The sequence below is a fragment of the Oryctolagus cuniculus genome, chromosome 3 (assembly GCF_964237555.1).
Source record: "Oryctolagus cuniculus chromosome 3, mOryCun1.1, whole genome shotgun sequence".
NCBI classification, from domain to species: Eukaryota; Metazoa; Chordata; class Mammalia; order Lagomorpha; family Leporidae; genus Oryctolagus; species Oryctolagus cuniculus.
Window position 1 is genome coordinate 139,314,014 of NC_091434.1, and position 13,879 is coordinate 139,327,892.

At 49.8% G+C, this 13,879-nt stretch overlaps 1 protein-coding gene across 29 annotated transcripts in view; it reads left to right on the forward strand.

Annotated features, from left to right (window-relative positions):
- Window positions 1-13,879, forward strand: part of SRPK2 (SRSF protein kinase 2) — a 289,404-nt gene that overhangs the window by 259,953 nt on the left and 15,572 nt on the right. For all 29 annotated transcript variants that reach the window (XM_051849704.2, XM_051849706.2, XM_051849713.2 and 26 more), the window contains 3 exons: window positions 192-674; window positions 10,899-10,999; window positions 11,114-11,221. In XM_051849704.2, the coding sequence (XP_051705664.1) occupies window positions 192-674; window positions 10,899-10,999; window positions 11,114-11,221 (692 nt within the window). The remainder of the gene's footprint in view (window positions 1-191; window positions 675-10,898; window positions 11,000-11,113; window positions 11,222-13,879) is intronic.

Consider the following 13,879-nt stretch of genomic DNA (forward strand, 5'->3'; position numbering starts at 1 on the left):
GAATAGGCCAATTAGTGAGTAAACAAAAATTAAGATTTAGGAAACCTAAAGGTTTTACCCCAAGGGTCAAGAGGCATTCACTCTGTGATACATAAATGAAGCACGGCCAGGTTCAGTCTTGTGGAAGGGGAGGTAAGCACCCATGTCACAGAGGGAGAGGGTGCTAATTTCTAACCCATCCACTTTTTAAGGTGACGCCGAGGACCAAGACGAGAAAGAAGATGCCGAGAAAGAAAACATTGAGAAAGATGAAGATGATGTTGAACAGGAACTTGCGAACCTAGATCCCACCTGGATAGAATCCCCAAAAACCAATGGCCATATAGAGAATGGCCCCTTCTCACTGGAACAGCAGCTGGAGGAAGAAGAGGATGATGAAGATGACTGCCCAAATCCTGAGGAGTATAACCCTGATGAGCCAAATGCAGAAAGTGATTACACGTATAGCAGCTCCTACGAACAGTTCAATGGTGAATTGCCAAATGGACGACATAAAATTCCCGAGTCACAGTTTCCCGAGTTTTCTACTTCTCTCTTCTCGGGGTCCTTAGAACCTGTGGCCTGCGGCTCTGTGCTGTCCGAGGGATCACCACTGACCGAGCAAGAGGAAAGCAGTCCATCCCATGACAGAAGCAGGACCGTTTCAGCCTCTAGTACTGGGGATTTGCCAAAAAGTAAGTGTCCCTTCCCATCAGCTGTGTCTGTGGTGGCCCTAGGGTCGTGCCTTTGACAGATCCTGTGCATGGAGCTGGCTGGAGGCGGTGAAGCCATGGATGTGTGCGCTCGCCGTTCCCGTGGCCCTGCTTGTATACTTGGGAGCAACATGGATTAAAAATAAATTTTGTGCCGCTAGGCTTTCTCTTGGTCTCAGCAAATGAAATCTCCTTTCTGGGTTTTTCTCATCCTTCTATGTTTAGTCAGTGACATCACACATTTCCTAGAACTTAGTGGGTTTCTGCAGTATGTTGTTTTGCTTATAATTTGTGACGTCTTTGGTCTGGTATTGTTATTTTTCGTTTTTCTTTTATTTCTGTTTTTAAAAGTGTGCCTCCTCTATAGCTATATTGAGAAAGAAATGTCATAATTTATTCTGATAGTTGTTCCTGATTATAGGACCCTGCTCTTGATGAGTGCCTGGGATAATAATTTTAGAGAAAGTGGCATGGATTTAAATGTGATGACAGGTTGTGTATTGAATCTTGTGTTACTGTCTCTCTACCTGAGGCCCTGACCTACTTCGGATCTTTATTTCGGGAGCGTGTCACGTGACATGCTGCTGAGTGACTTCAGTAAGCAAATCACCACTGATTTCCACTCGGGCCCACAGTGGAAAAGCTCAGAAACCTCCTCTGCTCCCTCTGCTGACAAGAGTGCTTAACACACAGTGAGCAGCTGCTGAGCACCCTGCCAGCGGCCCCTTCCACATGTGCAAAGTGGGGAACGGAGAAGAGGGAAGTCTTCATCCACTGGTTGACTCCTCAGATTGCCAAAATGGCCTGGACTGGTCCAAGGTGGATCCAGGAGCCAGGAACTCCATCCAAGTCTCCCATGTGGTTGGCAAGGACTCAAGTCCTTGAGCCATTACCTTCTGTCTCCCAGGTATATTAGTTAGGAACTCATGGCCAGCACCATGGTGCAGTAGGTTAATCCTTCACCTGCGCTGCTGGCATCCCATATGGGTACCGGTTCTAGTCCTGGCTGCTCCTCTTCCTATCCAGCTCTCTGCTATGGCCTGGGAAAGCAGTAGAAGATGGCCCAAGTCCTTGTGCCCCTGCACCCGCCTGGGAGACTGGGGGAAAGCTCCTGGCTCCTGGCTTCGGGTCTGCACAGTTCCAGCTGTTGCAGCCACTTGGGGAGTGAACCAGTGGAGGGAAGACCTTTCTCTCTGTCTCTTCCTCTTACTGAATATAACTCTACTTCTCAAATAAATAAATAAAATCCTAAAAAAAACCAAGTAAGGTGCTGGATTGGAAATGAAAGTATGAATTGATCCCAGGCACTCCAGTATATGGGATGTAGGCATTTCACGCAGTAGCTTAGCCTGCTGCACTGCAGCACCACCTCCCCCTACTCCCACCCCCATTACTGTGGCAGCTTATTTACATAGATTACTATAGAAATTAATTCATAACATACCTTATATATTATTTTGCAGGTAGCAGCTTAGGCAGTTGCTACAAACACATTAAGTGAAATTCTAGGCCAGAGAAATAGCTATGAGACTCTTTTTTTAAATTTTTATTTATTTTAATGGCAGGCTTACAGAGAAAGAGCAAAATTTTGCATCTGTTGGTTTACATGGTCACAACAGTCAGGGCTTGGCCAGGCTGAAACTAGGAGCTTAGAACTCTGTGTGGGTCTTCCATGTGGGAGGCAAGGACCCACGCACTTAGGCCATTGTTTGCTGCTTTTCCAGGCACAGTTATGTGGAAAATGGATTGAAAGTGGAGCAGCTGGGACTTGAACTGGCGCTCATGAGATGACAGTCTCAGCAGCCAAACCAGGTGCACCACAACACCAGCCCATGGTCTTTGATGTCTTAACCAATTTGATCCTCAGTTTGTTCCTCCATCAAAGGAAAGAAATGGCCACCTCATGGTTGTTACTAGCATTGTGTCAAATAATACAAGTAAATGAGGGGCTGGTACTGTGACGCAGGGGGTTAACGCCCTGGCCTGAAGCACCGGCATCCCATATGGGTGCCGGCTCTGGTCCCGGCTGCTCCTCTTCCGATCCAGCTCTCTGCTATGGCCTGGGAAAGCAGTAGAAGATGGCCCAAGTCCTTGGGCCCCTGTACCTGCGTGGGAGACCTGGAAGGGGTTCCTGGCTCCTGCCTGCGAATCGGTGCAGTTCCGGCCATTGCGGCAAATTGGGGAGTGAACCAACGGTTAGAAGACCTCTCTCTCGCTTTCTGCCTCTACTCTGTATAACTCTGACTTTCAAATAAATCTTAAAAAAAAAAAAAGTAAATGGGATAGGTAAATAAAAAACACGTAACACATAGTTAGACTAACATATGAGGACGTCCTCAGAGAATATAAGTAGCTCTGATAGTTCCCGCCTGTCATGTGTGAGGCCCATGCAAGTTGTAAGACTCAACACAGTCACTTGGCAGGTAGCTTGTAGACCCTGAGCCCATGTGTCCTGCTGCTGGTCCAGCTCTGTCTACCACAGCAGGATGCACATAGGGAAGGGGAAGAAAGTGGGTATTGGTTTAGACCTGGAAAGAGAAAAATCCAGTGTGAACAGGAGAAGTAGGGGGAATTTTAGATTGAGGTCCATGAATGAGTGATGAGGAAAATTCCTGATTAGGCAAAATATAAAATCCCAGTGGAGATGGGCTGTTAAACTCGGAGCACATTTCTTGTATGTAAAGCGCATTCAGGCAGTCTGTCCGAGCTGTCCATCATTCCTGACGGGCTCGAGGCTGTGCTGCCTCTCCAGCCTGTCTGTGTTGTCTCACAGCTTACCTGTGGCCCCACACTGCTGACCCTGCTGGCGCCTCACCCCAGCCTTGGTCTCCCCTGGCGTCCTGGCTCTGCTTTAGCCTGCTGCTTCTCTGGGAAGTACCCTGGTGTCTTTCGGGCATCTAAGATGTTGATGTCTCCTGCTGTCTATTCTCAGTCCGGTTCCTTTGCCATGCCACAGCCTCTCACCAGCTTGCCTGAGCCTGCCTTCTGATTTCTGCTGTCTTCTGTGTGGGATTGATGCCCAAATCTACAGTCATTCATTCAGTGTGCTAAACCCTGTTTTGAGTACTGAGGAACAGCTGATCAACAAACAGCAGTGGGCGTGCCCTATTTGCAGGGTAGGCAGCCAGAGAGAACTGACTCACGGTGGACCCTGCTGAAGGAGAGACTCAGCTTACTGGGGTTGATGTGTGGCCAGCAGCAGTGGGCAGGCAGGGGCTGCTTTCTATGTTGTCTAGAACTTGGTGAGCCCCACCCAAGCCTAGCATTTAACCAGAGAAGACAGAGGAGGTGAGGGAGCAAGTTGAAAATCCAGGACACGTGTTCCTGGGAGAGAACTCCCTCACCCAGCTCTCCTGTGCGCAGGGGCCACTGCTCCCCACCTATTGATGTGACAGCTCCGTCTCTGTCTATACCAGAACACAACTTTCCCCGGCAACCTGCCAAGCACACTGTGCTCCCGCATCAGCCTTGCTGTTCCTCTTTTCTCCCCAGTCCAGTATCCTGCCCTGTGTCTGTTCCTCCTCCTCGTTCTCCTTGCCTTGTCCCTGCTGTGGTCGCCACTACCTCTGCTGAGCTGCTGCAGAGCTTCCTTGCTGCTGTCGCGACTTCGCCTTCACTCTGGCTGTCAGCCCACCACCTTTCAGATCATTCTTCTGAGTTGCTGTAGGGAGTTTTTGCAATAACACGGATTAGCTCAGTTTATCCCCTGCTCCACAGTGGAGCCTGTGTGCCCACACACTGAGGGTGCAGGAAGGAATTATGAGAACATTTCCATATGTTAATTTTATTTTATTTTGAAAGAATAGCACAGTATGGACTGGCATTATAGTGTAGTGGGTAAAGCCACTGCTATGGTGCTGGCATTCCTGCAGGCACCAGTTGGAGACCTGAGCGCTCTATTTCTGATCCAGCTGCCTGCTACTATGCCTGGGAGAACAGAGGAATGGCCCAAGTCCTTGGGCCCTGCACCCACATGGGAGAGCTAGAAGAAGCCCCTGGCTTCAGACAGGCCCAGCCCCAGCCTCAGCCATGTGGCCATCCAGGGAGTGAACCAGCAGATGGAATCTCTCTCTGCCTCCGTAACTCTGTCTTTCAAATAAATAAATAATCTTAATTAAAAAAAAAAAAAAACACGGTAAACAACTGTGTATTCTCCTCATAAATTCAGAAATAATATTGTGGCACATTTGTGTGTGTGTTTGATACAGCCCCTGCCTGCCACATACATAGAGTACATAGGGTACTACTCTTGTTAGTGCTTGCACTCCTCTCCTACACAGTGAACACAGACGTGGCTATTACAACAGTGATGCCATTGCCACAGGCAAGAGTAGGGGTCAGGTCACAGTCACACCCACATTTGTTCGATTGTCCTAAAGCTGTGTTTTCATTTTCCCCGGCCCAGCATGTGATAAGCCTTCTGAGTGTGCTTGCCGTGTGTCCCCTGGCATGCTTCATCTCTTCGCTTTTTTTTTTTTTTTTAAAGATTTATCTATTTATTTGAAAGTCAAAGTTACACAGAGAAGCAGAGAAGGAGAGTCAGGGCGGGAGGTCTTCCATCTGCTGGTTCACTCCCCAACTGGCCAAAACAGCCGGAGCTGGGCCAATCTGAAGCCAGGATCCAGGAGCTTCTTCCTAGTCTCCCACACAGGTGCAGGGACCCAAGGACTTGGGCCATCTTCTACCACTTTTCCCGGCCATAGTAGAGAGCTGGATCAGAAGTGGAGTAGCCAGGATTCTAGCCAGCACTGCAGGCAATGGCTTTACCTGCTAAGCCACAGCGCCGGCCCCAATAACCACAGTATTGAAATCACTGCTGAGATCATGATGTTAGTTCATGGTCAGACAAATGAGTAACATCTGGTTCTAGTCTTCTGCTCTTTCCTTTCTCCCAGTTTTCCATTCGTGATCACAGTTTTACTCTGCCCAACACACATACCATCCGCAGTAGTTCCATCAGCTGCATTAGGTAGAAATGGGAATTCTTGAGGCTGGCATTGTGGCAAAGTGGGTTAAACTGTCCTACTTGTAACATTGACGTCCCACATTGGAGTGCAGTTTGAGTCCTGGCTGCTCCGCTTCCGATCCAACTCCCTGCTAATGTGCCTGGGAAAACTGCGGAGTATGACTCAAGTACTTGGGCCCCTTGCCACCCATATGGGAGACCGGATGGAGCTCTTGGCCCCTGACTTTGCCTGAATAAGCCCAGGCTTTTGATGCCATTTGGGGAGTGAACCAGTGGGTGGAAGATCTTTTTCTCTCTGTCTCTCCCTCTCTCTCTCTGCCTTTTGGTTAAATTTAAAAAAGAAAGGAATAGGAATTGGTGTTTCTCACTGATCCCAGCCTCTTACCCAGAAAAGTTTTCAGTATGGTTAAATTCTAGGGATGCAAGGGCTATTACTTTGGTGTAGTGGGTTAAGTAGCTGCCTGCAATACCAGCATTCCATATAGGTGCCAGTTAGAGTCTCTGCTGCTCTACTTCTGATCCAACTCCCTGTTAATGTGCCTGGGAAAACAGTGGGAGATGACCCAAGTCCTTGGGCCCATGCACCCACATGGGAGACCTGAATGAAGCTCATCGCTTCGGATTGGCCTAGCTCCAGCTGTTACGGCCATTTGGGCAATGAACCAGCGGATAGATCTCTTTTTTCTTATCTCTCTCTCTCCCCACTGCCTCCGGCTCCCACTCCCTCTCCAACTCTGCCTTTCAACTAAATCAAATCTTTTCTGTTTTAAGATTTATTTATTTACTTGACAGGCATAGTTACAGACAGAAAGGTCTTCCATCTGCTGGTTCACTCTCCAAGTGGCCGCAATGGCAGGAGCTGCCAGGAGCTTCTTCCCGGTCTCTCATGTGGGTGCAGGGGCCCAAGCACTTGGGCCATCTTCTGCTTTCCCAGGCCATAGCAGAGAGCTGGATCAGAAGTGGAGCAGCTGGGACTTGAACCAGCGCCCATATGGGATGCTGGAGCCACAGGCAGATGATTAACCCACTGTGCCACAGCACCGGCCAAAATAAATCTTCAAAAAAAAAAAAAAAATTCTAGTGATGCAGCAGAGATAGGGTCTCCTTATGTGATCATTTTTGGGGAGATGCTCAGCTTTCCCTTACAGAATGGTCACTTGATCACCCTGTACATCTTCCCCTCAGGGAGCTGTTTTTTGTTTCCTTCAGGGAAAGGGGTGTGGCCTGGGGGCTGGTAGTTATCAACAGGCGCTACATGAACATGAGGCAAGACAAGTTTCATTGAGAGTTTGTTTCAGTCCTTATCATTAGACTAGGGTGTATACATTGGCAAGTAATAGAGAAAAGGTTGGAGCCATGCTTAAGAACATAAAACTTGTTCCTATGAGTAATTGGGCAGGTGGCAGGAGAGGGCAGGGTTCTCTTCTGTTAGCTGCTAGAGTGGGAGCACATATCTTGACTATTCCCCTCTCAAGGACAAAGGCCCTGGAACAAGGATGTTGCTGATTTTGCCTGTGGGGTGTTATGTGGAGTCTGTTCATTTGTCATGCAGTGACTGTTGGCCCAGCCTGTGCTGCTGTAATACAGCCCACAGACTTGTCTCACACCAATCCTTGTTCCCTAACATGATCTTTCTCTAACAGTCCAGAGAGATCTTTCTTTTCATTTTTCTAAGACTTATTTTATTTATTTGAAAGACAGAGACAGAGGTAGAGCCAGAGAGAGAGGTCTTCCATCTGCTAGTTCACTCCCCAAATGACTGCAATGGCCATAGCTAAGCTGATCTGAAGCCAGGAGCTTCCTCTGGGTCTCCCACGTGGGTGCAGGGGCTCAGGCACTTGGCCCATCCTCTACTGCTTTCCCAGACCATAGCAGAGAGCTGGATAGGAAGTGGAGCAGCTGGGACTTGAACCAGCGCCTACATGGGATGCCAGCGCTGTAGGCCATGGCTTTAACCTGCTGCACCACAGTGCTGGACCCCAGAGAGATCTTCCAAAAGCCTATCCCATCATCCTCTCCTTCCCCCTACATAATGATGTAATGTGTGCCACATAAAGCCATGTTCCGCAGCGTTTCTCACTGAAGCTGACAGGCTGTCCGTGATCTGTTCCCTCTGCCGTCACCCCTCTCTCTGTTTGCCTGACTCATTCTCCATCATTCGCATTGACTGCTTCCTAAAATGCCTCAGAATCATGAGCTTGTTTCTGCCACTGGGCCTTTGTACTTCTTGTCTTTGCCTAAAACTTGTTGCCTCCTCCAACCCTATCTCCCCTACATAACTTCCTTTATTCAGGCCTTTTTAAATGTCTCATTTTTAGAAAAAAAAACTCTCCTGAGCATGCTTATCCATCTCTGTGTGCTGTTTTTGGTCATAGTGCACACAGCTGCCTGACACGGTGCACAGATGAGTTACCTGTTTGGTCGCCCTGGTGTCCAGCTGGTCCACACAGTTCCCAGTGTGAAGTGTGTGGTTTTCTTCATGCTGTGTTCCCGGTGCTGAGGCACACGGAGCACATAGGGGGCGCCTCAGTAGCTCTGTTGCTGGCGTTAAATCTGCTCCACTGCTTCCTTGGGCCTGGTGCTGAATCTTGGCCGTGTAGAGAGGTTGTGCATGCTTACCTAGGAAGGCAGTCTTGAACTGCACAGAGTTGACTTGTGCCTCGGGCACCCACGGGGGTGGAGGCAGGCCACTGGTGCTATCGTGCTGATTTCTGGGACAGCCACATGTGGAATTATCGCAGAGTTGCCCGGAGACCTGCTTGTCAGAAAGGGAGTTAAGCCTCCCACCCCCCTTCCAAGTGAGCTCTCCCCACGCAGTCTTTCCTGGGTGGAAGGGAGTGCCACTGCAAGCCTTCTGTTCTGGTAGGAAGACAGCTCCAGATTGTCCTGTTTCTCTTACCAATGAGCAGGGCTGGGACAGGCTGCAGGGGCAGCTTCATCAGAGGAGGTGATTGCTCCCAGCAAAGCCGAGTGCTCACTGGCTTTTTGGAGTGCTACGGTAAGGGAAACTTGCACAGGAGCCATCACGGGGGAAAAGAAAGTCAGAAATAACTGTTATGGTTGTGTTCTTACACAATTAAATGATTGGAGAAATTGCCCCTTGTCACTTGCAGTGCATTGTGGGCTAGGCAGTTCTTTACAGATCTGAACCAGGAGCAGAGAAGCATGTCATCAAAGAGATTCTGTGTGGGGATACAAAGAAAGGGTACTTACCTGTGTGTGATGTGGCTTTGAAATTGTATTTCCTCCTGCTTAATTGAATTATGCAGCTCTTGGCAGGTGTCTTTAGAAACAACTAGGGGTGGGTAGCAGGTTACAAGTCACCTCCTTCCACTAGGGTACCCTCAGACAACAACTGACGCTCAGAGTCAGTATGGGAAAAGGAAATGAAATCTCCCTGGGGGTGGTGGGGGCACAGGACATCTGTGTACTTACTGTAGCTCCGCCCTGTTCCCTCAGCAGAACTTTAATCTGCATCATGGTGTGTGTTCGGGGAGCTCCCCAGGCCTCCAGTGGCCCCTGGCATGGGTGGGTCCTGGCTGGTCCTGGCACAGCAGAGCCTTGGAGCTGGCCAGTTAGCCAGATGTTGCCTTAACTCTCCTGTGTGTTTGGAGTTTATTGTTTCTGTGGTCGGAAGGGGGTGGCTCCTTTCTCTTCCTCTTCCTCTTCCTCTTCCTCCTCTCCTGAAAACTAAGCCTCGAAGTTTGTCATTTGCCAGTCTTTGAACTTGGAGGTGTTAAAACTTAGAGTTCAGTTCAGCAAGCCTCAGATTCCATTGTTGTTCCTGGTGACTCCCCTTGGTTAAGTGACAGGAGGGACCATCTGGTGTTGTCATTCTGTCCCTCAGGTGTGTATCCTGTAGCTCTGTTCTGTTATCCAGGGATATGTTTCACCCTCTCCTGTGGGTGCTTGTGCTGCCTGTGTTCTTGTTTCCTGAGTGTTCTGTGTCTTCCTCGGCGCATCCCTGGCCTCCCAAGGGGCTGCATCGTGGATCCGCATCCTCACGCAGACAGATAAAGGCTAGGGCAGGTAGCACAAAGGGAGCCACTGAGCTTGGCCAGGCCAGACCAGTCCACAAGTCTGAGGAACAACTCTTGAGAGCCAGAACGTCAGCCAGAATTCTCTTAGCGTTTCCTGGGGGCTGCCAGTCACGAGCCCGCTGACTGTCAGCAAGGCTGGTTCCCTGCCTGTCAGGGCTTGCCGAGGAAGCAAGCCTGTTTTTGTGCAGGGCCTCTGCAGCTCTGTGCACCCACAAAGCTGCGGCTTTCATTTTAGTAGGGCTCAGCTCAGAGTGAACAAAACGGCTCTCCGAGGTGGGTGTTCAGGATTCTGCATGGAGCAGGCTTTTCTGTTGAGTCTATAAATACCATTTCAGAGTCACTTCTAAAATAAATAAAAGCCATGGTTACATTTCATCCTCCCCAGAAATCTCAGCTCCTAGGTCACTTTGAGGTTTGGTGATGAAGGTGCTGCCTCACTTTAAGATGTTCTTTTGGGCCTCACCAAGGTTTTTTTTTTTTTTTCTTTCTGTCACTTGCCCTGTGATGTAACTGTGTGGTACAGCCGTGATCCAGACCTGTCTGAGAAGCTCTTCTGGCCCCAAAGCTCTAAGTCACCTGGAATTCAGAGTGACCTGAGCCTTGTCACGAGTTCATGAGCAGCCCCTAGGCCATCTCTGGAGACCTCTGTTCAAGCATCTTCCTTATCTGAAACTAAGCCAGAACAGATTAGTCCCTGCCTGTGATCTGTAGGTGTTAGAATAGCTGTCAACTAGCCCTTGAGGCTTGTGTCTGCTCAGCCTAAGCAGAAGCTGTAGTGGGGATGCAGGTGGCAGGTGAACCACACTGCTGCCTGGGGGTTCCTTGCAGTGGTACTGCACCAACGGGCTACGGGCTACGAATGGCCGATAATGGGTGAGTTCCCATATGATGAACAGCCACACAGATGCAGGCTAAGAATGAGGCTGGCTGTTCTAGGACTGACGGAGACGCCAAGAAGTCAGAGATAAAAGAAGAAAGGGCCAGACTGTCCAAGGGGCCCTTAGGCGGTCTAGTTTGCTAGACTATTTTCCAGAGAGGAAGACTGAGAATTTGTAATCCTCTTGAGTTTAACTTCAGATTCCAGGCTCAAATGACCACCCCCTGCCCCCTTCTAAAAAGGAGAGTCTGCCTGGCAATGTTGTGTTCACACAGGCGAGTCGTTGTCCTAATCACTAATGTCCTGCTGTTTGCTCACGCCAGCAAAAACCCGAGCAGCTGACTTGTTGGTGAACCCCCTGGATCCTCGGAATGCAGATAAAATTAGAGTAAAAATTGCTGACCTGGGAAATGCTTGTTGGGTGGTAAGTAGAGTTTGCTTTCTAAAACATTTTGGTGGTGAATCTGTGTGAGAAGAGACATTTCTTTCTGTGTTAATGCCTCTGTTTCCCCATGGTAATGCACGTGTTCCTTTCCAGCATAAACACTTCACAGAAGACATCCAGACGCGGCAGTATAGGTCCATAGAGGTTTTGATAGGCGCAGGTTACAGTACACCTGCTGACATTTGGAGTACGGCGTGCATGGTAAGAGCGGCCTTGGCCATTTTCTTTTTGAATTGGCATTGGGACGGGCAGATGGTCTCAGTTCTGAGGATGAGAGTCATCCATGGTGGAAGAGTTCTCCCCAGGTGTACCCTGGGAGGGTTAGTTTTATTGGGCTTGTGAACTGCACTCTCATTAAGACAGCCCCCACCCCGGGAATCTAAGGGCTGTGGTGATGCAGGACTTGAGGTCATTGTTCTTGGCTGCCAGAGCCCTCCCCTCCCTCAGGCCTGGGGAGAAGGTTACCTCGGCTGAGAGTCTGCAGTCCTTCCCACTGGCCTCTCCCACACCCACCGGAGATGTGGAATGCCTTGTCTCCAAGGGGTTTCTCTGCACCAAAGCCAAGTGTCTCTCCCCGTATAGAGCACACGCTAGAGAGTGTACTGGCGTATTGTCTGTCCTGCGATGCCTGGGCGCTTGTGAGGAGAACGTATTTTCTGCTCAGGGCTGTGGGGCTCCTGGTCCCGCGTGCTGTGTAGCAGACCCATTTCTGCTGCAGGTTTGCGCTTCACCAGCTTGGTTGTGGGTGACTCTTCCCCCAGCCCCACTGGGTGTCTCCTGGCAGTTCCGTCCACCCAGCACCAGGTCCTGGAAGCCTGGGTCCTTTCTCTCTGTGCCTTTGCTTTTCGTTCCTGGGCTGGAAAAGGCAGGGCTTGCATGTGTGGCTTAGTGTGGGGTGCTGTGCTTGTCCTGTTTCATACCATTTTTTTTAACCCAGGTTCTCCTCTAACATATTTTTTTTTTTAAATTTTTTATTTGACAGAGTTAGACAGTGAGAGAGAGAGAGACAGGCAGAAAGGTCTTCCTTCCATTGGTTCACGCCCCAAATGACTGCTACGGCCGGAGCTATGCCAGTCCGAAGCCAGGAGCCGGGTGCTTCCTCCTGGTCTCCTATGCAGGTGCAGGGGCCCAACCACTTGGGCCATCCTCCACTGCCCTCCCGGGCCACAGTAGAGACCTGGACTGGAAGAGGAGCAATCGGGACTAGAACCCGGCGCCCATATGGGATGCCAGTGGCACAGGCGGAAGATTAACCAATTGAGCTACAGTGCTGGCCCCTCCTCTAACATTTAAATGAGAGGCTGTGGATGAAGCTTAGTATTTGTCTTCTCACTAAAAAATGCAATGCAGAATAAATGTGATAGTTTTGTTTTTCTAAGGGTAATTGAATGGTTCTTACGGACTCACTGAATTTTATGTCCATTTGTGCTGCAGCAGAAGCGCTGTGTTAGGCACATAGTGCCCGATGGTGTGCGCAGAGCTCTGTGCTCTGCCTTGTTCAAGGGGATGATTTGAGGCCAACACAGCAAGGGTGGGCAGGGCCTGCCCTGTGGCCTCGAATCCCTCCTTGCTCTGATGAGTGACACCAGCTGATTTTAAAATTGTCAAAAATGTACAAAGCTGTTCAGTGAACATCAAACACCGAGTCCCTGCTTTAGCTGGGCCATGGGTGAGAAGGGTTGAAAGCATTGGAGGGCTTGTGGTGGTGCCTTTGAACTTGGAGACTGCTGTGTGGAGGAGGCACATGCCTCACATTCTGTGTAAGTCCTGAGGGCAGCCGAGGTGGAGGCTGGACACGTGGGCGGCAGGGGTCAGGCCAGAGGGAAAGCAGCACTTTGAACCGTGTGGGCTGCAGGGAGCTGTGGGGCATTTCAGGACACAGCGAGGACGCGGAGCACGCTCCCCCAGCAACAGCGGAGTGGGGTGGGGGTGTCAGTGCTGCCCCGTGTAAGGCTCGGAGAACTCTTTCAGCTCTGAAATCTTTGGCTTCTCATTTCGGTGATAACAACCAGAAAACCAGGATAGGATCGCAAATGTAGCAGGATGGCTGGTGGAGCTATCAGTGTGGCTCTGTACCGGGTCATCCCCCTAGCCTTCCATAGGTAAGGATTTGTCTTCACCAAACGCCCGTGTTCTCCCAGCCTTCTTGAAATGTGGTGGCAGCAGACATGGTGGCATTCATGTCAGTGAGCACTAGTGAGAAAGAGCGTTCCTTCCGGCCCTCCTCCCACCTCCCACCTTCCCCCTTCCCCCCTTCCCCAGCCAGTGCTGCTCAGGCCACTCGTGAGGCTCCCTGCCCCTGGCCATTGCTTGTTGGAAGGCGACAAGCCTTCATCTCCTGCACACTCCAGCCCCACTGGGAGTCCCTTTCTTCTTCCTGGAGAACCTGGTAGAGAGGAGGCAGTGCTTTCCCACCCCTGACTCACCTGGGCGGGCGTTTCAGGAAAGAGATGTTTGGTCTCCAAGAACAGAGCTTGGTCCAGGGCGCATCCTTCCCTGGGGACTGAGCCAAGTGCACAGGGAATCATAAAAAATTCCCAAGTATTAAATGGTAATAAAGGTTATCTTGAGAGTGATTTACCTTTCATATTCTTATAGCTACCAGCATAAAAGCATCTTGTAAAGTACTGAAGCTGATGTTTTTATAGTTCTGTGCACTTGCTGTGTTGTGCATATCATTATCTGTTAGAAAAATCGAGCTGCCCCTCCAAGAAGCAGGCCTAGAAAACATGATGGGGGAACCTTCACCTTCTTCCTTCCTTTTCAAAAAAAGCTTTCATTGATGGGTTTCCTCTGGGATTTTGCTGGAGATACACGGTTGCTAATAAAAACAGTCATCTTTTAAAGAACATTCAGCTG